Raw genomic sequence first — 26,727 nt, 5'->3', positions numbered from 1 at the left:
CCAATCGCAAGGCAGGGTTTTGTCAGGAGGCGGTGCGGCGGGGGGAATCGACAACTTTACTCGGGTGAATCGATACCAACCAACTGCTGAACACTCAGAGGAATCGATTGTCGCCGACTCCGTAAATTCGATTATAATCACCGACTCCGCCCACTTCGCGGGTAGCCCCGCCCTCCGCTGGCATCCGATGGAGCCATGAAGCAGGGCCATGACGCGAAACGTCGCCACCCGACAGCCGCAGTGCTGTTGCCGGCTGTACGTGTTCACCACTGCCAGCAGCATGATCAGCAATAATTTGTTCGAAATCGATTGACGTGAGTGTCAAATCGAAAGACGCGCTCAGCAATCATCAGGCGCGTGCAGCGTGTGGAGACTTCATTGGTTTTTCAAAACAGCGGTCGGATCGGTAAAAACCCAGGACATGATGCGTCACGACACACGTGTGTGTGTGTGTGTCCGTGAGCCATCATGTTTGCCGTGTGTGGGGGGAGCGGTGGCGCAGTGGTTAGCTCTGCACTACGCTATGAACCCGGTGACCCGAGTTCGATTCCCGCTCACGGCCACCACTAACACCAGTGACGATTAACTGAACCAGTCCTGGGCCTCCCCTAGGTCCACTCAACCTTAAAGGAGTAACCTCTTGCGGTGTGTACATGAGCACTGGGGAGACAAAGGCGGCTGAGAGTGGTGTTGTCCGCACCACGCCCTCGTGTGCTGTCCCGGACTTGATGGGTGCTACTCGCTACTGCAAAAAAGATTCACAGCTCATCGGATTCCCCCAGGGTAAATTCAGAGATTAGACTGATTCTTTCGACTTAAAGCTTCCGTGACTGCAGGAATTCATATACTTGGGTCTTTCGGTAAAGTCACGTAGATGGGTTCAAAGAAAATAACAAAAAATAACAAAAACTACGACGTTTCGCAACACAAGCGGTCGTCTTCAGGAAAATGGGGGTTTAGCTTCCAAGGGAAACTATTTATAAGGAGGTTTGAAATGGGCGTAGCATAAATGTCAGCAGCCAATGACAATGTGAGTGGTGGGCAGCCAACCCGACGGTGGTTGCTTTTCCACCAATCAAAGGGCTGCCAGGTGAAAATTAGCATGTTAATGAGAGATTAGCATATTAAAGAAAGATTAGCATGTTAAAGAGAGATTAGCATGTTGAATAGAGATTAGCATGTTAATGGCAGATCGCAGAGCCGCAACCAAGAGGTTGGCGCGCGAAGTGACTGTGTTGGTGTGAACCCTGTGAAAGCGCAAGTTTGTAATTGGTGTAAAGCACAACTCACATCGCAAGGTGGTACGATGGGAACATCACAGCCAGTTTTGACTTAAACTGGTTGATAACGTCCTTCCAATGATTGCTCAGTTTGTACCCATCTTCTCGGTTGAAATTGTGTCTGTGTTTATATATATGAATGGCTTCATGAACGAATCTTTGTTGATAGCCAGTGGGCTTGCAAAGTACCTTCGTCTTAGAGAAATCAATTTCGTGAGCCCACCGCATTCAAACAATTATCAGCCACGGCCGAGGTAATGGTCCTACCGTGTTTTAGATCTGCCTTATGTTCACAAACACGGTCCGAGACATGTCGCTTAGTTTCCCCAATGTAACTGCTGCCGCAGACACAGCTTAGTTTGTAGACGCTGAGTAATTGCATGTCAGGGATCACATCCTTCACAGATGAGATCAGATCACAAATTGTATGTACTGTCTAGATTTGAAGCTTTCGTAACTGCAGGAATCCATACTGTTTGGTTCTTTCGGTAAAGTCATGTAAGTATAAAATAAAAATGTATTGTGTTAATCGAACCTGGATCTTGTGTTTGCTCATGCTTTCGGAAATATTTTTAGTGACCCCTGCTATGTATGGCAAGGTGATGGTTTTGCTTGGGTCCTCAGATGGTTCTTTCCCAACGGTTGGGGTGATAAATTTACGGATTGTGTAATCTGAATATCCATTCATCTTGAGAGCTTGGTCTACGTGCTCCAGTTCACTGGCTAGGTGATTACGGTCGGAAATAAATCAAGCTCTATGGTGTAGAGTTTTGAGGAGGGAATTCTTCTGGGATGGATGGTGATGGGAGTCAGGTTTTAGGTAGGCATCAGTATGGGTGGCTTTCCTGTAGACAGTGTCTGGTACTGGTAGGAACCTCCTGGTTACACCAGCCCACAGGGGATTATTGTGTCCGTCCGTCCGTCGTGCAGGGAGGGGCTGGATGGGGAGGGGCGGGGCTGGTCACCCCGTGGTGCCCTTATAAAACTCAACGTTTAACCTACTCACGCCGACTTGTGCCCGCCCTCACAGTCGGCCATGTTTGCGGATTACACCACGCCGCCGTTGACTGACCATTGACCAAGCAACCCAACGTTCCTACCAGCTCCCTCCGCAGGAATGTGTTCTATTTTCGATTAAAACATCCAAGAATGGTAACTTGCCATCCTTTTCCACCTCCATGGTGCATTTTATGGCTGGGTGTATGAAATTGATGTGGTTGAGGAATTGGTTCAGAGCTGGTCGGCCATGTGGCTAGATGACGAACGTGTCATCTACGTATCTCTTCCACAAGGACGGATGTAGAGTGGATGCCTGGATGGCATCCGTCTCATATTTTTTCATGAAAACATTGGCTACAACTGGAGATAAGGGAGAACCCATTGGGGTACCTTCAACTTGTTTGTAGAATGTTACATTTCAAGTGAAGTAAGTGTTGATGAGGCAGTGTCTCACCAGGGCCGGTACATCAGCATTCAGTCCTTGTTGGACCACATTTTCAATTATTGCAATGGTGTCAAGCATGCACAGGAACTTTGGTAAACAAAGAGACCACATCGAAACTAACGAGCAAATCACCTGGAGATAGTGAGATGTCCTTAATTAACGATACCAAGTGAGCTGAATTGAGTGCAGCCGAGGTGGTCTTACCAGTGAATGGTTGTAAGGTCTCAGACAGAAATCGGGCCAGTTTGTAGGTGGGCGAGTCAATGTGGAGACCCCTTTTCCTAAAGACGACCGCTTGTGTTGCGATCGAAACGTCGTAGTTGTTATTTTTTGTTATTTTCTTTGAACCAATCTACATGACTTTACCGAAAGACCCAAGAATAAGGCCGATTCTTTCTCCATCCGTCTTTTAAAGGCTACACATTCAGATTATAATTATTTAGCTGATATTAATTTCCACGTGATAAGCCACTTGGTTGAGCTATCATGTGGCCAGGTCGCTTCTGGAACAGAAGCTAATAGCTCAGTGGGGCTTTACCTGGTAAAAAAAAGTTGTATTAGTATCTTCTTGGTTCTTTCGGTAAAGTCACGTAGAAGGGAAATAATAAAATAATAACAATAAAACATCATAAAATAAAAATTCACGACGTTTCGGGCACAACACAAGTAGCCGTCCTCAGGTGAAGAAACAGAGCTGTCGGAAAGACAGCGTCCCAATATTTTTCTAAGTGATTTGTTTACCTTCCTAATACTTTTCACTCCTATTGTGTTGTTGTACTGTTTGTTGTTGCAACGTTGAGCCCGTGCCCCGACTGGACATCTGTCAAACAAAGAGCTTCATAGCTCATCGGGTTAATTCTCCTGCTGGAGTATAAATATTCCGATTGTCCACGTGACGCCACGTGACCGCCGTGTTGTCAGTGAACGCCCCTTGCATCAACAGGCGACAACGCGTCAGTCAACAAGTGACGATTCATTACAAAACCCGGACTGGACTTTGAGAAATTCTGGCCGAGGATTATGGATTCCCGCCTCCTCCCCCGGTTAAGAAGAGAGCCGGGAACAATCGAGGCAGACCGAGAGAACCCCGAGACGGAACAAACGAGACGGAGCACGCGTGGTTGCTGCGTGAGTTTGGGTGCTCATCACGCGGATTGTTCTTCTCTTTATTGCTCTCGTTCCGAACAGCTTCGCCGTAGGCACGGGGAGGAGGAGGGTCACCGACAACGCGGACTCGACACTCCACTCCGCGCCTGGAAATCCATGCCGGGTTTCACTTCTCCGCTCCGGAGGGGTCGGGGTGGGTGAGGTGTGGTGTGTGGGTGGAGTGTGTGGGGTGGTGTGTGGGTGGAGTGTGTGGGGTGGTGTGTGGGTGGGGTGTGGTGTGTGGGGTGTGTGGGAGGGGTGGGAGGGGTGTGTGGGTGGAGTGGGAGGGGTGTGTGGGTGGAGTGTGTGGGTAGGGTGGTGTGTGTTTGGTTGGAATTGGGAAGGGTGTGTGGGTGAGGGCGAGTGACCCTGGGGTCACCTACACACAGCTGCCCACGAGGCGACTCGCCTTGCCATTCAACATCTGGGCAATTCACCCGCGGCATTGACCCTGGGCCGGTTTCGACATTCAGTGTCTCATCAGCAGAGTTGAGTTTGGTGTTGAACCTTCACCCCCCCCCCCGGAAGGCCGTATGGCCGATGGGATGTTTAAATGTTCTTTAAAGTACTTTTAATGTGGAGAGACAAACTGTGACAGGAGCCTAATTGTACGCTTAATTATTCTGTATTTAATGTTCTCCGCTCCGACACACTCATGATGATGCTGTGCTGCCAATCATCGAGTTTTGCTTGGATCCAGGACCAGCCGTCTAACACGAGGGGGGGGGGGGGCTTTGCCAATTAACATCTGGCAGGCAGTTTCACGTGCACCATTGTGTCTAGCCACGCCCGACCCTGCTGCTGCTGATGAAACATCGAATGTCGAAAACTGCATCCACACCGGTCGATGATCGTGAAGAAAAATCAAACATTTGTTTCGCAAAACCCAAGCTATTCATCACACACACACGGTTCAAGTCGCTATTGTATAATTAATTGATGCTACGTTACTGAACGGACGATAAGATTATCGTGAATACACACGGTACGCGTCCTACATTCAAAAACACAGCTCTGCTACTGCAGAGCCAGCGGTTGACATTCCACATTCCTATGGCGGGGGGGGGGTGCATACATAGAACAAAGCGCTGTTGACTTCACCACAACGTGGTATTTATTTTATCGACCCCGCTAGGATGATGCTATGCTAAGTCAACTACCGCCCACTCCCCACCCCCTTCCTAACAAGGATTTGAACTCGCAAACTTCCACCGAGCCTGTATATTAGTGACATCAACAACAGCAGCCTGTATATTACAGTGTGACAACAACAGCAGCCTGTATATTACAGTGCGACATCAACAACAGCCTGTATATTACAGTGTGACAACAACAGCAGCCTGTATATTAGTGTGACAACAGCGACGATGACGACACGAGCCCGAACACTCGCGATCAGCAGAGTACCGAGGCCTGTTGCTGCAGGTTCATCATCAGGGTCTCGTCCGAGTCGCGGCACACGACGCCGGAGCCTTCACACGCAGAGTTACTCCTTGCCAGACACCACCACGGGGGTCACCACGGGGGTCACCGCAAGGGGTCACCGCACAGAGCTTCCACAGCCAGATATACGTTACTCAATAAATATCGCAGACAATACATCTTCACCTGCACCTCCACAAAGTTGTGTTAGTGGTTCTTTTTTAACATCCAATCAGCCACTCATCCCGTCAACGACGAAGATCTCCCCCCCCCACCCCCCGTGTAGCCTCAGACTGTTGGTGCTGTTCACAAGCACCTATGAAGGCCGCGGGGGTGGGTGGCCAGAAACCACGCCCGGCCGCCTTCGTCTCCCCAGTGGCGATGTTTACACACCGCACCAGGTACTCTGTCGAGGCCGAGTCGATCGAGCCAGATAATAATCACACCGTTGTTGGTAGCCGTGAGCGGGAGTCGAACTTGGTTGGCACGGGGTTCGCAGCGCAGCGCGCTAACCGCTCCACGCATTCCATCAGCCACAGACACCACCTCCCCTCTCTCTGGGAGCGTTGATCATTTCAGCAGCCAGCAATGGTTCAACGCAGGCAAAACTCTGGACTGGTTTCGACACGCAGTGTCTCATCGGCCGCAGAATCGCGTTTTCGTTAGGACCGATGCTGCAGGTGGACTGCCAGCCACATGTCCATTGGCCAAGGCCCTCTGTGCGAGGTTTCGGGGTCCTTGCTCGCCGCCGCTAACCTCTGGGTGGCGATGCTGCTGCGATGGCAGTGGTGGTCTAACAGCGACTCGACGCGCTCCTCAACAACAACAACAACGCCAGGCGTGGCCTTGAAAGGAAAACAAAACATATACAACGTTTCACACCGTCCTGGGCCTCTGTGTGCTTTGCAGAAGGGCCGTTGCCCGAAACGTCGCCTATTATCGGTGTTTTGAAGTCACACGCGGCGCTCTTATCGATTGTGTTTGGAGTTTAATTGCTTCATACATAAGCACACAATCATCATTATCTATTGATATTAATATTTGACAAATATAAATTAGGTGGCTACACGCTGCTCGCGTCTGATGGAAAACAGGTTCCGCGTGATACGTGCGGATTAATGTACCGTGTACGCGCTTGTGTCTGTGTGTGTTGGCACGGTAGGGGGCACAGCTGGTGCATCTGCCAGTCATCTCAGTCAACCCACGGCACCACCTGGGTCTGTCTCGTGACCTGCCAGCAGCGGGCCTTCTACACTTCACGTGGCCTCAAAGTGCACGTAGCCTGGCACAAGCGTCACTGCCACGTAGTGGGGAATGGTGGCGGCTGTTGTTGTGTGCCTGTGCATACGTGGCTTGTGTACGTGTGTGCCTGCATGTGCACGCCTGCATGTACACGTGTGCGCCTGCATGTACACGTGTGATTGTGTGCACGCGTGTGCCTACGTATGTGTCCCTCGTGACGTGGGGGGCGGAGCATCACGTCGCGTGGGATTTGTTTAACAAACATCGGGTAAGTGCAGTGCGTAAGAAATTCATGTTGGTGATTTTTTAAAATCTCGGATTTCTCTTCGCTTCTACTTGCTGCCAATATTTTAGTATTTACTTTTGGTATGATGTTTGGCGACCCGGGTCAACCACTCACGCACCATCCTGGCCTCGTGAGAGAGTCTCTCTCACCCGGAGACAAACGAGTTCAACACCGGAGCGTGCCACGTCTGTGTGAAAAGCAAAACCTATTTGCTGTACTGCATGCTAAACCACGTATGTCCAATGCCAAGCGTTAAGGTGACGTCTCCGGCCAATGGTACCTATTTCAAGACGCATTCGTACACACGTGTATCTTGCACGCGCACACACAAAGATCACTCGTGTAGACGTAAGGGGCCCCCCAGTGGTGAGCGAACATCTACGAAGGCCGGCACGGCAACACGAGAGGGGTGGGTGGCCAGCACCACGCCCAGCCGCCTTTGTCTCCCAGTGTTGATGTTTAATATACACCGCACCAGGTACTTGTTTAAGGCCGAGTCGATCTAAGCAGATAACCAGGACCGGTTCAGATGCTCGCCGTCACTCAGGTCGCCGGCTTGGCAGTAGAGTGCAGCGCGTGTGCTTTGACCACTGCGCCACCACTCCCCACACGTACAAAGACAAAGATCCCCCGTATAGCCTTCACACACACAGACACCACCTGTGGCAATCACTCCAAAACGCATAAACCCGAACTTTTCCACGCATGTGCAAAACAAATATAGATCCCGCCTCCCCCTACAGTATACATATATATCTCACTACAGTATATACAATATATATATTTTTTTGGGAAGTGTGGTGTGGGGAGGGGGGGGGTCAGAATGGTAATGTGCAAGATTACGACCAGCAGACAATGTTTTGGACAGGGCGCATCGATCACATCTGAAGGCGCCCGCCTATGGCATGATATTTACTGTTGCTACGTTTGACATTTCTTGATATGCAGGGACTCTTCTACTTACGAACTAGTGAGGTTCCAGAGGTCTGTTCGTAAGTCGATTTGTTCGTAAGTCCAACTTTACTCCTGTCGATTCCAAACACGCTGTACGGCGTGTACACTCAACACGGGGATAGCTTTAAAAGTTGTATCAGTCTCCCGTAGACGTAGGTGCCACCGCTGCTTCACGCTCTGCTGATGTCGATGTCGCCACCACCACTGCCATCTATTGCGCGGCGGTTGAACTTACGACGCTCGGCCCGAACAGGCAAAAGAACATACGGGGGGGGGGGGGGGGCAGGTTTGTTCGTATCTCTGAAAGCTCACAAGTCGAGTGTTCGTAAGTAGAGGAGTCCCCGCACATATAGCATCGGGGTCTTCCTTCGTGGGGAGTGTGGGACTGTGACGTCCAAGCGCGCCCCCGCACCCCCCCCCCCCCCTAAAGCGCGGGGCCCGGGGCGGTTGTCCCGACTCGCCGCGTACCCCTAGGGGACGGCTCCGTGTTGAAGGTTCCAAAAATTCCACAGCAATGTTGATTTGCTTATCTATGTGTGACAATTAAACGTTTGACGATTGAACGTGTTCACTACCCTTTGTTGATGTTATGTGTCCTCGATTATCAAAACGTGTAATTTATTGGTTAGTGTAAAAAAAAGGCACGTGCAAACAAGCGTAAATGCGATTAGAACTCTATGGAAATTATTTAACAGTTATTTAATATCCTGTCAATAGTTGAGGATACGTTAAATATTTTCATAAAATGTCGATTTTTGAACACGTATAGACATTATTTTAGTTTTTACTCTAACCCAGCAAGAACTATCATGCCATACAATTGAGCGGCAGCAATCATTTTGGCGCAGCGTGCCCCGCTGCGATCAGTCCGGACCGTACATCGCAGGTGCTAAAGGAAACCGCGCGACGATGGTGTGCAGTACAGCAACCCTAGATTATTGTGCTGTACTTTATCTATGCTACCTCGCAATTGGCCAACCCACCCCGACACCAGCGTCCGGTACTGGGGGTACACGCGTGGGGCATGGTACGCGTGCGGGTGTGTGGTCGCGGTCTGGAATTGAACTTTGGTGTAGTGTGCGGTGTGAGAGACAACTCCGCGCACACACACGCACACGTGTGCACATGGGACACACGCACATGGAACACACACACATGGGACAAACACAAAGATCATACCCCCCCCCCCACCCCCCGTATTGCCTTTTGGGGAAAGTGCTGTTAGCGAGTAGCACCGATGAAGGCTGGCACGGCACACGAGGGGGTGGGTGGCCAGCACCACGCCCGGCCGCCTTTGTCTCCCTCGTGGTGACGTTTACACGCCGCACCAGGTACTCATTTGAGGCTGAGTCGACCTAGGGAAGGCCAAGGGCCGGTTCAGATAATCGCCACCGGTGTTGGTGGTCGTGAGCGTGGATCAGTTTCATAGTGCAGCACGCCAACCGCTGCGCCACCGCTCCTCACACACGTACCCTCACACACTCCACCCACGTGTGTCCACATCAACACCATCACCACCACCGCCGCCATCACCAACTCTCACATGTAGCTCGACTCTCCTGCACCGCCGCCGCGCTGCTCGTCAGCCGCTGTGCGCGCCTCCCCTGCAGCCCCGGGGGTCCCCGCGGCGGCGGTCGCCACGGAGCCCGGCACGAGCGAGACGACCGTGCTCGAGCGGGAGCGGCCCCAGCCCACGCGGCCCCCCTCCTCCTCGGGGATGTCCGCGAGCGCGAACGAGTCGGTGGAGCGAGTGCTGGCGCGCAGCGGGGTCAGCCGCGGGAAGCCCCCGGGGGTCTGGGGGATGGCCCTCTGGGCGCGCGCCGACGGGGTCGCCCGCTCGTCCCCTCGCCTCCACGGCAGCTCCCCCCCGCCCCCCTCCCAGGCCCCCGCGTCCCCCCAGCCGGAGGCGGGGTCGTCGGCGGCGAACGCCGGGTTCTCGTAGCCCCCCAGCGCTGGTTTGTTGGGAGGAGGGGGGGGGCAGAGGAGGGATGGAGACGAGCGGAGGTGGCGGGGGATAGAGAGAGGGGCGGAGGGGAGACGTTGATTCTAAATTTTGGAGGGGAAAGCCGGAGGACCCGGATAAATATCCACGCGGCCACGGGAAGAGAAACACCGCAGACTCGAAATACACAGCAGCAGGAGCAGCAGGCGTCGGGGTCGGGATCGAACCCACGACCTCCTGTACACCAGGCGAAGTAGTTAACATCTCATAGCCACCGTGCCCCTCCCCCCCACTCACCCTGGCGCAGGTCGGACACGAGCTGGCTGGGCGAGCGCGCCATGAAGGTGATGGCGCCCGGCTCCATGGAGGAGAGCTCGGAGGCCTCGCTGCACTCGGAGCGGCCGTCTGCCTCCGACTCGGTCAGCGACAGCGCGTCTGGCTCGCACACGCGGGGAGCCACAGCGCTCACCACCGCCGCTCACCAACACTCACCACAGCGCTCACCAACACTCACCACAGCGCTCACCAACACTCACCAACACTCACCACCGCCGCTCACCAACGCTCACCACCGCCGCTCACCAACGTTCACCACCGCTCACCACCGCCGCTCACCAACACTCACCACCGCCGCTCACCAACGCTCACCAACACTCACCACCGCCGCTCACCAACACTCACCACCGCCGCTCACCAACGTTCACCACCGCCGCTCACCACCGCCGCTCACCGCCGCTCACCAACACTCACCACCGCCGCTCACCACCGCCGCTCACCGCCGCTCACCAACACTCACCACCGCCGCTCACCAACGCTCACCAACACTCACCACCAACGCTCACCAACACTCACCACCACTCACCAACGCTCACCACCGCCGCTCACCAACGCTCACCAACACTCACCACCACTCACCAACGCTCACCAACGCCGCTCACCAACACTCACCACCGCCGCTCACCAACACTCACCACCGCCGCTCACCAACGCTCACCAACACTCACCACCACTCACCAACGCTCACCACCGCCGCTCACCAACGCTCACCAACACTCACCACCACTCACCAACGCTCACCAACGCCGCTCACCAACACTCACCACCGCCGCTCACCAACACTCACCACCGCCGCTCACCAACACTCACCACCGCCGCTCACCAACACTCACCACCGCCGCTCACCAACACTCACCACCGCCGCTCACCAACACTCACCACCGCCACTCACCAACACTCACCAACACTCACCACTGCCGCTCACTAACACTCACCAACACTCACCACCGCCACTCACCAACACTCACCACCGCCGCTCACCAACACTCACCAACACTCACCACCGCCGCTCACTAACACTCACCAACACTCACCACCGCCACTCACCAACACTCACCAACACTCACCACTGCCGCTCACTAACACTCACCAACACTCACCACTGCCGCTCACTAACACTCACCAACACTCACCACCGCCGCTCACCAACACTCACCAACACTCACCACTGCCGCTCACTAACACTCACCAACACTCACCACCGCCACTCACCAACACTCACCACCGCCGCTCACCAACACTCACCACCGCCGCTCACCAACACTCACCAATACTCACCAACACTCACCACCGCCACTCACCAACACTCACCACCGCCGCTCACCAACACTCACCAACACTCACCAACACTTACCACCACCACTCACCAATGCTCACCGCCGCCGCTCACCAACACCTCTCCAGCACTCACCAACACTCTCCCTCTCTCGATCGACATCACCACCGCCGCTCGCCAACACTCACCACTGCTCACCAGCTCACCAGCACTCACCACCGCCGCTCACCAACACTCACCACTGCTCACCAGCTCGCCAACACTCACCACTGCTCACCAGCCCTCTCAAACTCACCTTTCTCCACCCAGCTCACGGACTTCTGCGGCAGGGGGCAGAACCCGTTGGGAATGAGTTCCCCGTTCACCTGCACACGTGCGCACAAAGACAAAGGTTCCCCACCTAGCCCTTAGCAGGCCGTTGGGGCAAGAGCTGTCACGGCCAGCAGTACCGGTGCGGGGCTGGGGGGGGGCGATAGCGACCTCGCGATCCCGTGTGAGCGACCCGCAGGGCGGGGTGTTGATCCATCGCGGCAGCCCGAGCCGCGATGCCGGCACGCAATGGCCAACTCTTTGCGATCGACGTCACGGCAGCACGCGGTGGGGGGGTGGGGGGGCAGACCGGCGCGTGGCAGCGGCCGCATCCACGTGAATTATCGTGGTGGGAGGGTAAGGAGGGGGAGGTGGTGGGGGGGGAGGATATGGTGGGAGGGGGGGGGAGATGGTGGGGGGGGGAGGAGATGGTGGGGGGGAAGAGATGGTGATGGGGGGGGAGATGGTGGTGAGGAGATGGTGGGGGGGGGGGGGGGAGGAGATGGTGGGGGGGGAGTAGATGGTAGTGAGGGGGGAGATGGTGGCGAGGGGGAGGAGATGGTGGAGGGGGGAGATGGTGGCGGGGGGGGGGTGTGTTTCCTATTCACACCCGCACCTCCCCATGTCCCCCCCCCCACCTTGCTCCCGCGGTGCGAGCGGTTCCCGTGGCGTCCCTGCTTGCTCTGGCTGAACGACTCGAGGCGCTTGAGCATCGTGCGCTTGAAGATCTCCTTCTGCTGCTGCTCCTGCACGCTGCTGGTGCCCGCAGCCTGGCGGCTGTACAGGGACTGCACCTGCACGCGGGGGGAGGGGGGACGCGGGGGGAGCGTGGTGAGCGTGGTGAGCGAAGAGCGTGGTGAGCGAAGAGCGTGGTGAGCGAGGTGAGCGAGGAGCGAGGAGCGTGGTGAGCGAGGTGAGCGTGGTGAGCGAGGAGCGAGGAGCGTGGTGAGCGAGGTGAGCGAGGAGCGTGGTGAGCGAGGTGAGCGAGGAGCGTGGTGAGCGAGGAGCGAGGAGCGTGGTGAGCGAGGTGAGCGTGGTGAGCGAGGAGCGTGGTGAGCGAGGAGCGAGGAGCGTGGTGAGCGAGGTGAGCGTGGTGAGCGTGGTGAGCGAGGAGCGTGGTGAGCGAGGTGAGCGAGGTGAGCGAGGTGAGCGAGGTGAGTGGTGAGCGAGGTGAGCGTGGTGAGCGAGGAGCGTGGTGAGCGTGGTGAGCGAGGAGCGAGGTGAGCGTGGTGAGCGAGGAGCGTGGTGAGCGAGGTGAGCGTGGTGAGCGAGGAGCGAGGTGAGCGAGGTGAGCGAGGTGAGCGAGGTGAGCGTGGTGAGCGAGGTGAGCGTGGTGAGCGAGGAGCGAGGTGAGCGAGGTGAGCGAGGTGAGCGAGGTGAGCGTGGTGAGCGAGGAGCGTGGTGAGCGAGGTGAGCGTGGTGAGCGAGGAGCGTGGTGAGCGAGGAGCGTGGTGAGCGTGGTGAGCGAGGTGAGCGAGGTGAGCGTGGTGAGCGAGGAGCGTGGTGAGCGAGGAGCGAGGAGCGTGGTGAGCGTGGTGAGCGAGGAGCGTGGTGAGTGGTGAGCGAGGAGCGTGGTGAGAGGAGCGTGGTGAGCGAGGTGAGCGTGGTGAGCGAGGAGCGTGGTGAGCGAGGTGAGCGAGGTGAGCGAGGTGAGCGAGGTGAGCGAGGTGAGCGAGGTGAGCGAGGAGCGTGGGGAGCGAGGTGAGCGAGGAGCGTGGTGAGCGAGGAGCGTGGTGAGCGAGGAGCGAGGTGAGCGAGGAGCGAGGAGCGTGGTGAGCGAGGTGAGCGAGGTGAGCGAGGTGAGCGAGGTGAGCGAGGTGAGCGAGGTGAGCGAGGAGCGTGGTGAGCGTGGTGAGCGAGGTGAGCGTGGTGAGCGTGGTGAGCGAGGAGCGTGGTGAGCGAGGTGAGCGTGGTGAGCGTGGTGAGCGTGGTGAGCGAGGAGCGTGGTGAGCGAGGTGAGCGTGGTGAGCGTGGTGAGCGTGGTGAGCGTGGTGAGCGAGGAGAGCGTGGTGAGCGTGGTGAGCGTGGTGAGCGAGGTGAGCGAGGAGAGCGTGGTGAGCGAGGTGAGCGTGGTGAGCGTGGTGAGCGAGGAGAGCGTGGTGAGCGAGGTGAGCGTGGTGAGCGAGGTGAGCGAGGAGAGCGTGGTGAGCGTGGTGAGCGTGGTGAGCGTGGTGAGCGAGGAGAGCGTGGTGAGCGAGGTGAGCGTGGTGAGCGAGGTGAGCGAGGAGAGCGTGGTGAGCGTGGTGAGCGTGGTGAGCGAGGAGAGCGTGGTGAGCGAGGTGAGCGTGGTGAGCGAGGTGAGCGAGGAGAGCGTGGTGAGCGTGGTGAGCGTGGTGAGCGAGGAGCGTGGTGAGCGAGGTGAGCGTGGTGAGCGTGGTGAGCGAGGTGAGCGTGGTGAGCGTGGTGAGCGTGGTGAGCGTGGTGAGCGTGGTGAGCGAGGAGCGTGGTGAGCGAGGTGAGCGTGGTGAGCGTGGTGAGCGAGGTGAGCGTGGTGAGCGAGGAGCGTGGTGAGCGTGGTGAGCGAGGTGAGCGTGGTGAGCGTGGTGAGCGAGGAGCGTGGTGAGCGAGGTGAGCGTGGTGAGCGTGGTGAGCGAGGTGAGCGTGGTGAGCGAGGTGAGCGTGGTGAGCGTGGTGAGCGAGGTGAGCGTGGTGAGCGTGGTGAGCGTGGTGAGCGTGGTGAGCGTGGTGAGCGAGGAGAGCGTGGTGAGCGTGGTGAGCGTGGTGAGCGAGGTGAGCGAGGAGCGTGGTGAGCGTGGTGAGCGAGGTGAGCGTGGTGAGCGTGGTGAGCGAGGAGCGTGGTGAGCGAGGTGAGCGAGGAGAGCGTGGTGAGCGTGGTGAGCGTGGTGAGCGAGGAGCGTGGTGAGCGAGGTGAGCGTGGTGAGCGTGGTGAGCGAGGAGCGTGGTGAGCGAGGAGCGTGGTGAGCGAGGTGAGCGTGGTGAGCGTGGAGCGTGGTGAGCGTGGAGCGTGGTGAGCGAGCAGCGTGGTGAGCGTAGTGAGCGAGGAGCGTGGTGAGCGTGGTGAGCGTGGTGAGCGTGGTGAGCGAGGAGCGTGGTGAGCGTGGTGAGCGTGGTGAGCGAGGAGCGTGGTGAGCGTGGTGAGCGAGGAGCGTGGTGAGCGTGGTGAGCGAGGAGCGTGGTGAACGAGGAGCGTGGTGAGCGAGGAGCGTGGTGAGCGAGGAGCGTGGTGAGCGAGGAGCGTGGTGAACGAGGAGCGTGGTGAGCGAGGAGCGTGGTGAACGAGGAGCGTGGTGAGCGAGGAGCGTGGTGAACGAGGAGCGTGGTGAGCGTAGTGAGCGTGGTGAACGAGGAGCGTGGTGAGCGTAGTGAGCGTGGTGAACGAGGAGCGTGGTGAGCGAGGAGCGTGGTGAGCGTGGTGAGCGTGGTGAGCGTGGTGAGCGTGGTGAGCGTGGTGAGCATGGTGAGCGTGGTGAGCGTGGTGAGCGTGGTGAGCGTGGTGAGCGTGGTGAGCGTGGTGAGCGAGGAGCGTGGTGAGCGAGGAGCGTGGTGAGCGAGGAGCGTGGTGAACGAGGAGCGTGGTGAGCGTGGTGAGCGTGGTGAGCGTGGTGAGCGTGGTGAGCGTGATGAGCGTGGCGAACGAGGAGCGTGGTGAACGAGGAGCGTGGTGAGCGAGGAGCGTGGTGAGCGTGGTGAGCGTGGTGAGCGTGGTGAGCAAGGAGCGTGGTGAGCGAGGAACGTGGTGAGCGAGGAGCGTGGTGAGCGAGGAGCGTGGTGAGCGTGGTGAGCGTGGTGAGCGAGGAGCGTGGTGAGCGAGGAGCGTGGTGAGCGAGGAGCGTGATGAGCGAGGAGCGTGGTGAGCGTGGTGAGCGTGGTGAGCGTGGTGAGCGTGGTGAGCGTGGTGAGCGTGGAGCGTGGTGAGCGAGGAGCGTGGTGAGCGAGGAGCGTGGTGAGCGAGGAGCGTGGTGAGCGAGGAGCGTGATGAGCGAGGAGCGTGGTGAGCGTGGTGAGCGTGGTGAGCGTGGTGAGCGTGGTGAGCGTGGTGAACGAGGAGCGTGGTGAGCGTGGTGAGCGTGGTGAGCGTGGTGAGCGTGGTGAGCGAGGAGCGTGGTGAGCGAGGAGCGTGGTGAGCGAGGAGCGTGGTGAGCGAGGAGCGTGGTGAACGAGGAGCGTGGTGAGCGTGGTGAGCATGGTGAGCGTGGTGAGCGTGGTGAGCGTGGTGAGCGTGGTGAGCGTGGTGAGCGTGGTGAGCGTGGTGAACGAGGAGCGTGGTGAGCGAGGAGCGTGGTGAGCGAGGAGCGTGGTGAACGAGGAGCGTGGTGAGCGTGGTGAGCGTGGTGAGCGTGGTGAGCGTGGTGAGCGTGGTGAGCGTGGTGAGCGTGGTGAGCGTGGTGAGCGTGGTGAACGAGGAGCGTGGTGAGCGAGGAGCGTGGTGAGCGTGGTGAGCGTGGTGAGCGTGGTGAGCGTGGTGAGCGTGGTGAGCGTGGTGAGCGTGGTGAGCGTGGTGAGCTAGGAGCGTGGTGAGCGTGGTGAGCGTGGTGAGCGTGGTGAGCGAGGAGTGTGGTGAGCGAGGAGCATGGTGAGCGAGGAGCGTGGTGAGCGAGGAGCGTGGTGAGCGAGGAGCGTGGGGAGCATGGTGAGCGTGGTGAGCGTGGTGAACGAGGAGCGTGGTGAGCGAGGAGCGTGGTGAACGATCGTGGTGAGCGTGGTGAGCGTGGTGAGCGTGGTGAGCGTGGTGAGCGTGGTGAGCGTGGTGAGCGAGGAGCGTGGTGAGCGAGGAGCGTGGTGAGCGAGAAGCGTGGTGAGCGAGAAGCGTGGTGAGCGAGGAGCGTGGTGAGCGAGGAGCGTGGTGAGCGAGGAGCGTGGTCAGCGAGGAGCGTGGTGAGCGTGGTGAGCGAGGAGCGTGGTGAGCGTGGTGAACGAGGAGCGTGGTGAGCGAGGTGAGCGAGGTGAGCGTGGTGAGCGTGGTGAGCGTGGTGAGCGTGTTGAGCGTGTTGAGCGAGGAGCGTGGTGAGCGAGGAGCGTGGTGAGCGTGTTGAGCGAGGAGCGTGGTGAGCGAGGAGCGTGGTGAGCGAGGAGCGTGGTGAGCGTGGTGAGCGTGGTGAGCGAGGAGCGTGGTGAGCGAGGAGCGTGGTGAGCGTGGTGAGCGAGGTGAGCGTGGTGAGCGAGGAGCGTGGTGAGCGAGGAGCGTGGTGAGCGTGGTGAGCGAGGTGAGCGTGGTGAGCGAGGTGAGCGTGGTGAGCGAGGAGCGTGGTGAGCGTGGTGAGCGAGGAGCGTGGTGAGCGTGGTGAGCGAGGTGAGCGTGGTGAGCGAGGAGCGTGGTGAGCGAGGAGCGTGGTGAGCGTGGTGAGCGAGGTGAGCGTGGTGAGCGTGGTGAGCGAGGAGCGTGGTGAGCGTGGTGAGCGAGGTGAGCGTGGTGAGCGTGGTGAGCGAGGAGCGTGGTGAGCGAGGTGAGCGAGGTGAGCGTGGTGAGCGTGTTGAGCGAGGAGCGTGGTGAGCGAGGAGCGTGGTGAGCGAGGAGCGTGGTGAGCGAGGAGCGTGGTGAGCGAGGAGCGTGGTGAGCGAGGAGCGTGGTGAGCGTGGTGAGCGTGTTGAGCGAGGAGCGTGGTGAGCGAGGAGCGTGGTGAGCGTGTTGAGCGAGGAGCGTGGTGAGCGAGGAGCGTGGTGAGCGAGGAGCGTGGTGAGCGAGGAGCGTGGTGAGCGAGGAGCGTGGTGAGCGAGGAGCGTGGTGAGCGTGGTGAGCGAGGAGCGTGGTGAGCGTGGTGAGCGTGTTGAGCGAGGAGCGTGGTGAGCGAGGAGCGTGTTGAGCGAGGAGCGTGGTGAGCGAGGAGCGTGGTGAGCGAGGAGCGTGTTGAGCGAGGAGCGTGGTGAGCGTGGTGAGCGTGGTGAGCGTGGTGAGCGTGGTGAGCGAGGAGCGTGGTGAGCGTGGTGAGCGAGGAGCGTGGTGAGCGTGGTGAGCGTGTTGAGCGAGGAGCGTGGTGAGCGAGGAGCGTGGTGAGCGAGGAGCGTGGTGAGCGTGGTGAGCGTGGTGAGCGAGGAGCGTGGTGAGCGAGGAGCGTGGTGAGCGTGGTGAGCGAGGAGCGTGGTGAGCGAGGAGCGTGGTGAGCGAGGAGCGTGGTGAGCGTGGTGAGCGTGGTGAGCGAGGAGCGTGGTGAGCGAGGAGCGTGGTGAGCGTGGTGAGCGAGGAGCGTGGTGAGCGTGGTGAGCGTGGTGAACGAGGAGCGTGGTGAGCGAGGAGCGTGGTGAACGAGGAGCGTGGTGAGCGAGGTGAGCGTGGTGAGCGAGGTGAGCGTGTTGAGCGAGGAGCGTGGTGAGCGTGTTGAGCGAGGAGCGTGGTGAGCGAGGAGCGTGGTGAGCGAGGAGCGTGGTGAGCGTGGTGAGCGTGGTGAGCGTGGTGAGCGAGGAGCGTGGTGAGCGTGGTGAGCGTGTTGAGCGTGGTGAGCGAGGAGCGTGGTGAGCGTGGTGAGCGAGGAGCGTGGTGAGCGAGGAGCGTGGTGAACGAGGAGCGTGGTGAGCGAGGAGCGTGGCGAGCGAGGTGAGCGAGAAGAGCGTGGTGAGCGAGGTGAGCGTGGTGAGTGAGGTGAGCGTGGTGAGCGAGGAGCGTGGTGAGCGAGGTGAGCGAGGAGCGTGGTGAGCGTACGTGTCTGCGTGGTGAGTAGAGGTTGTCGCGCAGCATGCGGTGAGTGACGACGTCCTCGCGGTGCCGGCCGCTCTTGGCGCCGCCGCGCTCCATGGCGTGCAGGTCGAGCTGCGTCACCGCCAGAGAGCCGGCCGCACTCTCCCTGCGGCTGGGTCACACGCGGGGGGGGGGGGGTGGGACACACACCGTGGTGGTGGTGTGGCTGACCATGGTGGAGGTGGTGGTGGTGTGGCTGGCCATGGTGGTGGTGGTGTGGCTGACCATGTTCGTAGTGGTGGTGTGGCTGGCCATGGTGGTGGTGTGGCTGACCATGGTGGAGGTGGTGGTGGTGTGGCTGACCATGTTGGAGGTGGTGGTGGTGTGGCTGGCCATGGCGGCGGTGGTGTACTCACTACATGTTGGCGACGGACACCTCGGAGGCTCGCCGCAGCCCCACGAAGTCGATGTTGGAGGTGACGCGCTCGGGGCCCGTCGAGTGGATGAACGCCAGCGAGCCGCTGCGCTCACCCTGAGCGGGGGGGGCGGGGGGGGGGGGCGGCGAGTGCCGTTAGCGAGCAGTGGCTCCGATGAAGGTCGGCACAGCACACGAGGGGGTGGGTGGCCAGCACCACGCCCGGCCACCTTTGTCTTTCCAGTGGCGATGTTTACACACCGCACCGGGTACTCATTTGAGGCCGAGTCGAGCACACTCGTAAGTACGCACGCACTCGTACGTACGTACACACGCACGCACACACACACGCACGCTCGCACGCACACACACACACACACACTCGCACGCACGCATACACACACTCGCACGCACACACACGCGCACGCACGAGTGCTCGCACGCACGTACACACGCACATGCAGGGTCCGTGCAATCGTGCGCCCTCGGGCCAAGTGGCCGCTGGGGCCTGGCGGGGGGTGAGGGGTGGGGGGGGGATGAGGGGTGAGGGGTGGGGGGTCGAACCTGGCTCACGAAGTTGATGGCGTCCTGCACGTTGAGGCTGTGGTAGACGTCCCACAGCAGGCAACGGTTGCGCCGTGCCGACTTGCGCATCAGGATGGGGTTCAGGTACTTGAAGTCGAAGTACTCCCATCTGGGGGGGGGGGGCGGGGGGCGGGGGGGTGAGAGTTAAACGAGAAGCGATGAGAGGCAAGTGGAGCGTCTGGGATGTAGATGAGGGAGAGTCGAGAGATTAGAGAGGGGAGGGAGAGATAAAATCGAGGGGGGTTAGGGAGAGAGGGGGTAAGGGAGAGGGGGGGGTACCCTACTTGTGTCTCACGTAGTGGTGGCCGTACTCCCCAGAGATGTCCTCTACGGCAGACAGGATGTGGTCGAACGCCTGGGGGGGAGGGGGGGCGACCACACCACAAGTTCAGCCACAACACACGGGGACACCACGTGTCACCTCCACAACACGCCAAGAGACACCACGGGCCAGGTCCCACCCACAGGGGACGCGTCACCGTGCAGGCCACACCACGAGTGTGAGGAGGAGCGTGAGGAGGAGCGTAAGGAGGAGCGTAAGGAGGAGTGTGAGGAGGAGTGAGAGTGTCCCTCTCCCTCACCCGGTCGAGCATCTCCTCGCTGAGTTTGGGCTCCCGGTGTTGGCTGCGTTCCACGCGGAGCCAATTCACTAGCGGCTTGATGGTGAGACCCTGCACCATCACACAACACCATCACACAACACCATCACCACCACACACCACCACACACCATCTAACACAATCACCACCATCACCACCATCACCACCATCACCACCATCACCACCATCACCACCATCACCACCATCACCACCATCACAACCATCACACACCATCACCACCATCACCACCACACACCACCATCACGCAACATCACACACCGTCAGTTCACTAGCGGCTTAATGGTGAGACCCTGCACCGTCATACACCGTCATCATTAACAGCATCACCACCACATTCACTTAAAACATCATCACCGTTCACCCTGACCACCATTTTCATCGACCTCAACACCACCCAACACAATTATCCTCATCACCACCACCACCACCATCATCATCGTCACCACCGTCACCGCCACCCGCGCACCTGGAAGATGACGGTGAAGAAGACGACGATGATGGTGGTGCTCACGAAGAGGCGCTTCTCGGGCACCAGCTGCTCGTCGAGCAGCGCGACGAGCGCGAAGGCGACGGCGCCGCGCAGGCCGCCGTAGGACATCACCGCCTGGTCGATGGCGCTCAGCGGCACCACGCGGAACCAGTTGAGGATCCACGTCTGGATGACCACGCCTGGGGCACGGGAGGAGAGGGAGGAGAGGAGAGAGGGAGAGGGGAGGAGACGAGGAGGAGCAGAGCAGGAGAGAAGAGAGAGAGTCGGAAATACTTTTTGACTTTTTAAACAACTTTTATTGCCGCTAGCAGCAAAAGCACTGGAGGCGATTTCGATATGAAATACACAAAGTCACCAGCAAACAAATGAAAATAAACGCTACAAATCGACGCGCTGTGGCGCTAAATGCACCGCGCACAACACGAAAGAAAAGTCACGTGGTGGTGGCGGTCATCGCGCACGCCACGGTGACGAGCGAGCGCTTCAGAAGGTGAACACGAGGGTGCCGTCCACGCTGGTACAAAGAGGGGCTTGAGCGGCTGAGAGTCGGAAAGAGCGAGGGGGAGACGATACCACATCTCTGGGAGGCTCGACTGGCACACGCGGCGGCGGCGAGCCGCGAGCTCCTCCCTCTCCATCAGCACGGCCCATCCCTCGCGCGCGTACAGAGACAAGTGGCAGCTGGTTTGAGCGAGCGAGCGACAGGGTGAGTGAGAGAGTGATGAAATGAACGATTGAGTGAATGCGCGAGAGAGTTACCGAGAGGGTGGGTCTAATGAGCGAGCGAGAGTTTGAGCGACTTGGTGACATCTGTGAAAAATAGCTCATCGAATTCCTCCTGCAGTATGACCTGAGGATTCGGATTCTGAATGAGTGAGTGAATGCGTCAAGGAGTCACAGCGCAGGGTTTCTCGCTGCGAGGTTTCTCGCTGCGAGGTTATCTCTCTGGAGAGTCGTTATCTCTCTGGAGAGTCGTTATCTCTCTGTCCGAAGCGCCGGGTGACTTCGTGCGACTTTGACCCCCGTCCTCACCTCTCACCCACTCAGCCCCTTCAACCCATCGCGGAGTTTCCCCGTTCGAGATAAGAGGCCCCATCATCATCAGAGCACCGGGGAACTCCTCGTCCGCCGATAAGGGCGAGTGAAGGTCGGCACGCTACCCGAGGGGTTGGGAGGCCAGCACCACGCCCGACACCCAGCGCGGGAGACACCACAGTCCTGAGAGCGGCGCACGTGGGACACCCCCCGCACTGGCTGCAGCGACGAATGGAGAGCCGCGAAAGTGCCCAACGAGGACCTCGCAAGCGACCCGCAGTCCCCCCTTCCGGGTGCCTGGCTTCGACCTCCCAAACAGGCGCCAATGGGTGCGGGTTGAACCGCTTCTGGCGTGACCAGGGGGAACGTGACACCACTTCCTGTGTGACCAGGGGGAGCGTGACACCACTTCCTGTGTGACACCACTTCCTATGTGACCAGGGGGAGCGTGACACCTCTTCCTGTGTGACCAGGGGGAGCGTGACACCACTTCCTGTGTGACACCACTTCCTATGTGACCAGGGGGAGCGTGACACCACTTCCTGTGTGACACCGCTTCCTGTGTGACCAGGGGAAGCATGACACCACTTCCTGCGTGACCAGGGGGGGCGTGACACCACTTCCTGTGTGACACCACTTCCTGTGTGACCAGGGGAAGCGTGACACCACTTCCTGCGTGACCAGGGGGAGCGGGACACCACTTCCTGTGTGACACCACTTCCTGTGTGACCAGAGGGAGCGTGACACCACTTCCTGTGTGACCAGGGGGAGCGTGACACCACTTCCTGCGTGACCAGGGGGAGCGTGACACCACTTCCTGTGTGACACCACTTCCTATGTGACCAGGGGAAGCGTGACACCACTTCCTGCGTGACCAGGGGGAGCGGGACACCACTTCCTGTGACACCACTTCCTGTGTGACCAGGGGGAGCGTGACACCACTTCCTGTGTGACACCGCTTCCTGTGTGACCAGGGGGAGCGTGACACCACTTCCTGTGTGACACCACTTCCTGCGTGACCAGGGGGAGCGTGACACCACTTCCTGTGTGACACCACTTCCTGTGTGACTAGGGGGAGCGTGACACCACTTCCTGTGTGACACCACTTCCTGTGTGACACCACTTCCTGTGTGACCAGGGGGAGCGTGACACCACTTCCTGTGTGACCAGGGGGAGCGTGACACCACTTCCTGTGTGACACCACTTCCTGCGTGACCAGGGGGAGCGTGACACCACTTCCTGCGTGACCAGGGGGAGCGTGACACCACTTCCTGCGTGACCAGGGGGAGCGTGACACCACTTCCTGCGTGACCAGGGGGAGCGTGACACCACTTCCTGTGTGACCAGGGGGAGCGTGACACCACTTCCTGTGTGACCAGGGGGAGCGTGACACCACTTCCTGTGTGACCAGGGGGAGCGTGACACCACTTCCTGTGTGACCAGGGGGAGCGTGACACCACTTCCTGTGTGACACCACTTCCGGCATGACCAGGGTGAGCGTGACACCACTTCCTGTGTGACCAGGGGGAGCGGGACACCACTTCCTGCGTGACCAGGGGAAGCGGGACACCACTTCCTGCGTGACCAGGGGGAGCGGGACACCACTTCCTGTGTGACCAGGGGGAGCGGGACACCACTTCCGAACATCGGTGGGGCGCCGTGCTACTGTGCGACAGCACCGCCGCCACCGTGTGAATGTGGCGAGAGACAGGAGAGACCGTGGTGGCACACCATGCGGAGTCCGTCAGGGCGTGTCGGGCGGGCCGTGTTGTGGTCGTTGTTGTGGTCGTTGTTGTTGCCCTGCATGTGCTGGAAGAGGAGGAGGCTGGAAGAGTGGTTCTGTGGTGATGTAGGGGGCTGACGTCCACTCAAAAGAACATTTATTTGTCTCTCTGTATTTTCTTTTTGTAAATGTATCTGGTGGTGTTTTGGCCGTGGGGAAGTCGCGTGAAACAGCATTCGCTGCAAAAACACGCCCGGCCGCCTTTGTCTCCCCAGTGGCGACGTTTACACACCGCACCAGGTACTCATTTTTGGTTCAGATAATCGTCACTGGTGGTTGGCCGTGAGCGGGAACCAAATTAGGGTCGCCAGGTTTGTGGCGCAGTGCGCGAACCACTGCACCACCGCTCCCCACCAGACACACACACACACAAACCTATGATCCTGTGAATGGACATGAACACAAGACACACGCACACACAGACAGACGCACCGATGATCCTGTAGACGGACACGAAGATGAGCGTGGGCAGGATGAAGGCGGTGTTCCAGGTCCACTTCTCGGTGTCCACGGCCGAGATGCCGAGGAAGATGAAGATGATCGTCTCGGCGGCACTCGCCAGCATCTTCATGGTGTACTTGATCACCGTCTGGGACTTGCTGCTGATGTTCGCGTCCACGTAGGTGCGGCAGCAGATGCCGCAGAACGTGATCCTGAGACGCGCGGAGACAGACGCAGATATAGTGAGAGACACACAAAGACACGGAGACAGAGACACACAGACACAGTGAGAGATAGACACGGAGAGAGAGACACAGATACTGAGACAGACAAAGGCAGATGGACACACACACACACACAAAGACGGAGAGACACACAGAACCCCCCCCCACACGCACACACGAGGGGGGGGCGCGAGGAAGGGGGGCGTGGTGGGGGGTGGGGGCAATAGGGGTGGGGGGGAGCCTCACGCGAGGATGGCGGACAGGGTGAACATCTCGGCGGTGAGGTAGGAGAGGTAGGAGAGCAGGAAGACGAAGCCCGGCTCGATCATCTTCACGTGCTTGGTGAACCTCGTGACGAACGCGATGACGAAGGCGAAGATCACCCCGACGGCCGTGCCGCCCAGACTCACCACGAAGAACGACGCTGCCGGGACACAGCCACAAATCGGCAACATCGTCGTCAGCAACATCAGCAGCAACATCACCATCAGCGTCACCATCAATAGCAGAATCAGCAACAGCGTCATCATCGGCAGCATCGTCGTCATCCTCGCCGGCTCGTGTTGGGGTAGAGACGCAGCCTCCACTGGAGGCCACCCTCGTGAGCAAAGAAGCTCCTAAAATGGTGTTTCATCAACCCTGGAGAGGGCACAGTACCTTGGTCTACTCTTCCGCTGGGGCAGCTGCCTTCGTTTCTCAGCCACGGCACGGGATAGACTGCCGAGCTTATTGCTCCACACATTTGAGTTAATCTGTGAACCTGTAACCGTTTCACCCCCCCCCCTCCCATTTGGTTACCGGTTAATTATTATATTTGAATAGCATTATAGGTCGGTCCACAGGCGCCTGGGTCAGGGACCGAAGCCGGCGTGGGCGAGGAGCGAGGCTGCGATGGCGTCTCACCGATGCCCTTGATGTAGTCCACTCCTTCGATGTTCTCCCCTCCCAGGGCCACGAACGAGTCGAAGACTTTGTACAGCACCTGGGGGGGGGGGGGGGGGGGTCCACGGGGTGGGGATGACTCGGGGACACGTGGAGCGCCCGCGACAATGAAATGGTGACAAGTGGAGAATGGGGAATGAGGAAATTATGGTGGTGGTGATGATGGTGGTGGTGGTGATGATGGTGGTGATGATGGTGGTGGTGGTGGTGATGCTGTACTGCTGCTGCTGGCACCCACCACGGTGACGGCGTCGTTGAGGAGCGACTCCCCGAACACGATGATGAAGAGCACCTCGTTGACGTGCACCTCCTCGAACACGGCGATCACCGCCACGGGGTCCACGGCGGCGATCAGACTCCCGAAGAGGAGGAAGTCGAGCAGGCCGGCTTGCAGGTCGCCTGACAAACACAAAGATCCCCACCCACACATCCGTGTAGCCATAACAGACTGTTGGGGCAAGTGCTGCTCGCGAATTGCACCTATGAAGGCCGGCACGGCACACGAGAGGGTGGGTGGCCAGCACCACGCCCGGCCGCCTTTGTCTCCCCAGTAGCGATGTTTAATACACGCCGCACCCAGGTACTCATTTGAGGCTCAGTCGACCTAGGGGAGGGCCCATTACAGTCTCAAATAATTGTCACTGGTGTTGGTGGCCATGAACGGGAATCTAACTCAGGTCGCCGGATTCGTAACGCAGCAGCACGATCAGCATCATCAGCATCATCAGCATCATCAGCATCATCAGCATCATCAGCAGCATCAGCAGCATCAGCAGCATCAGCAGCATCAGCAGCATCAGCAGCATCAGCAGCATCAGCAGCGTGTGGTTACTCTCAGTTCCTCACAGGTCTGGTTGGGATGGAAGAGTAGGCCAAATACAACTCGAGGGACTCTGTATAGCGGCCTCTAGTGGAAGTCTTTCCGCCAGCAGTGGCATGTGATTGGCTCCCTGGAGTCACTAATCGAATAGCCAATCACACGCGACCTCGAGCGTGACCTCGACTACAACCTTGACCCCGACTTCAAGCTCGACCTCCACCTCGACCCCGACCCCATCCCCGACCCCCAACCACAACCCCCAACCAGAACCGAGACACCCAACCGCGACCCCCAACCCCAACCGCGACCCCCAACCCCAACCGCGACCCCCAACCCCAACCGCGACCCCCAACCCCAACCGCCAACCGCAACCCCCAACCCCAACCGCGACCCCAAACCCCAATCGCGACCCCAAACCCCAACCGCGACCCCCAACCACAACCACGACCACGACCTCGCGGTCTCCCGGCGTGGCGGCCGCCGCCACCGCGGCTCGCCCCTCACCCATGGCGCCGGTGAGGAAGATGCCGTAGAGCGAGAGGCCCGTGGTGGCGGCGTTCCACACGGTGCCCAGCACGGCGTACATGAGGATGGCGCCGATGTTGTCGAAGAAGAGGCGCGCCGGCATGAAGTATCCGGCGTCCAGCACGATGGGGGGCAGCAGGTAGAAGAAGAAGACGGTGGGCGTGAGCGTGAACTCGGCGTGCTGGCTGGCGCCCCACACCACGCCGCCCAGGGCCAGGCCCAGCACGATGAGGAGGGCGCTCTCGGGGATCAGCGTGGACAGCCGGTGGTTCAGGTGGAACACTGCGAGCCGGGGTGAGGGGGGGGGTGAGAGGGGGGGGGGGATGAGAGGGGGGGGTGAGAGGGGGGGGTGAGTGGAGGGGATGAGTTACTCGGGAGGTGGTGTCAGAATCTGGATTTGGACTGCAGGAGGAATCCGATGAGCTATGAAGCGCTTTTTCACGTCCAGCAGGGGCGAGTCAGAACGTTACAACAACAACAACAAGCAACACGGCAGGAGTGCAAAGTAGAGGAGAGGTAAACAAATCGCCGTAAAGGAATAAACACCACACAGTAAAACTAAACTATGTTTATCTCGCCAGGAGAGGCCCACTGAGTTCTACACTTGGCAGCTCGGGCGAGGGGGGGTGCGGGCGGAAC

General features: G+C 59.1%; 1 protein-coding gene across 1 annotated transcript; it reads right to left on the bottom strand.

Moving 5' to 3' along the window:
- Nucleotides 1-3,845: 3,845 nt before the first annotated feature.
- On the bottom strand, nt 3,846-26,374 carry LOC144735080 (sodium/hydrogen exchanger 3-like). The gene is made up of 15 exons (XM_078617478.1): nt 26,068-26,374; nt 24,982-25,142; nt 24,705-24,783; nt 24,048-24,225; nt 23,569-23,789; nt 20,295-20,497; nt 19,790-19,879; nt 19,493-19,563; nt 19,188-19,317; nt 18,625-18,740; nt 18,233-18,380; nt 12,276-12,431; nt 11,624-11,693; nt 10,014-10,151; nt 3,846-9,726 (listed from the first exon to the last, which is right to left on the bottom strand). Exons 1-15 carry the CDS (start codon nt 26,189-26,191, stop codon nt 9,314-9,316), a joined length of 2,298 nt encoding a protein of 765 aa, XP_078473604.1. The 5' UTR covers nt 26,192-26,374; the 3' UTR covers nt 3,846-9,313.
- Nucleotides 26,375-26,727: the final 353 nt, after the last annotated feature.

The sequence above is a fragment of the Lampetra planeri genome, chromosome 54 (genome assembly GCF_965212315.1).
Source record: "Lampetra planeri chromosome 54, kcLamPlan1.2.h2, whole genome shotgun sequence".
NCBI classification, from domain to species: domain Eukaryota; kingdom Metazoa; phylum Chordata; class Hyperoartia; order Petromyzontiformes; family Petromyzontidae; genus Lampetra; species Lampetra planeri.
This window is presented reverse-complemented; position numbering and strand designations above follow the sequence as displayed.

Coding starts and splice junctions, on each gene's coding strand:
- LOC144735080 (XM_078617478.1), bottom strand. CDS start 26,191: ATGCCGGCGCGCCTCTTCTTCGACAACATCGGCGCCATCCTCATGTAC. Junction 23,790..24,047: donor ACCCTGTCCGCCATCCTCGC/GTGAGGCTCCCC, acceptor CGCGCGTCTCAG/GATCACGTTCTGCGGCATCT. Junction 20,498..23,568: donor GTCCGTCTACAGGATCATCG/GTGCGTCTGTCT, acceptor CCCGTGCCCCAG/GCGTGGTCATCCAGACGTGG.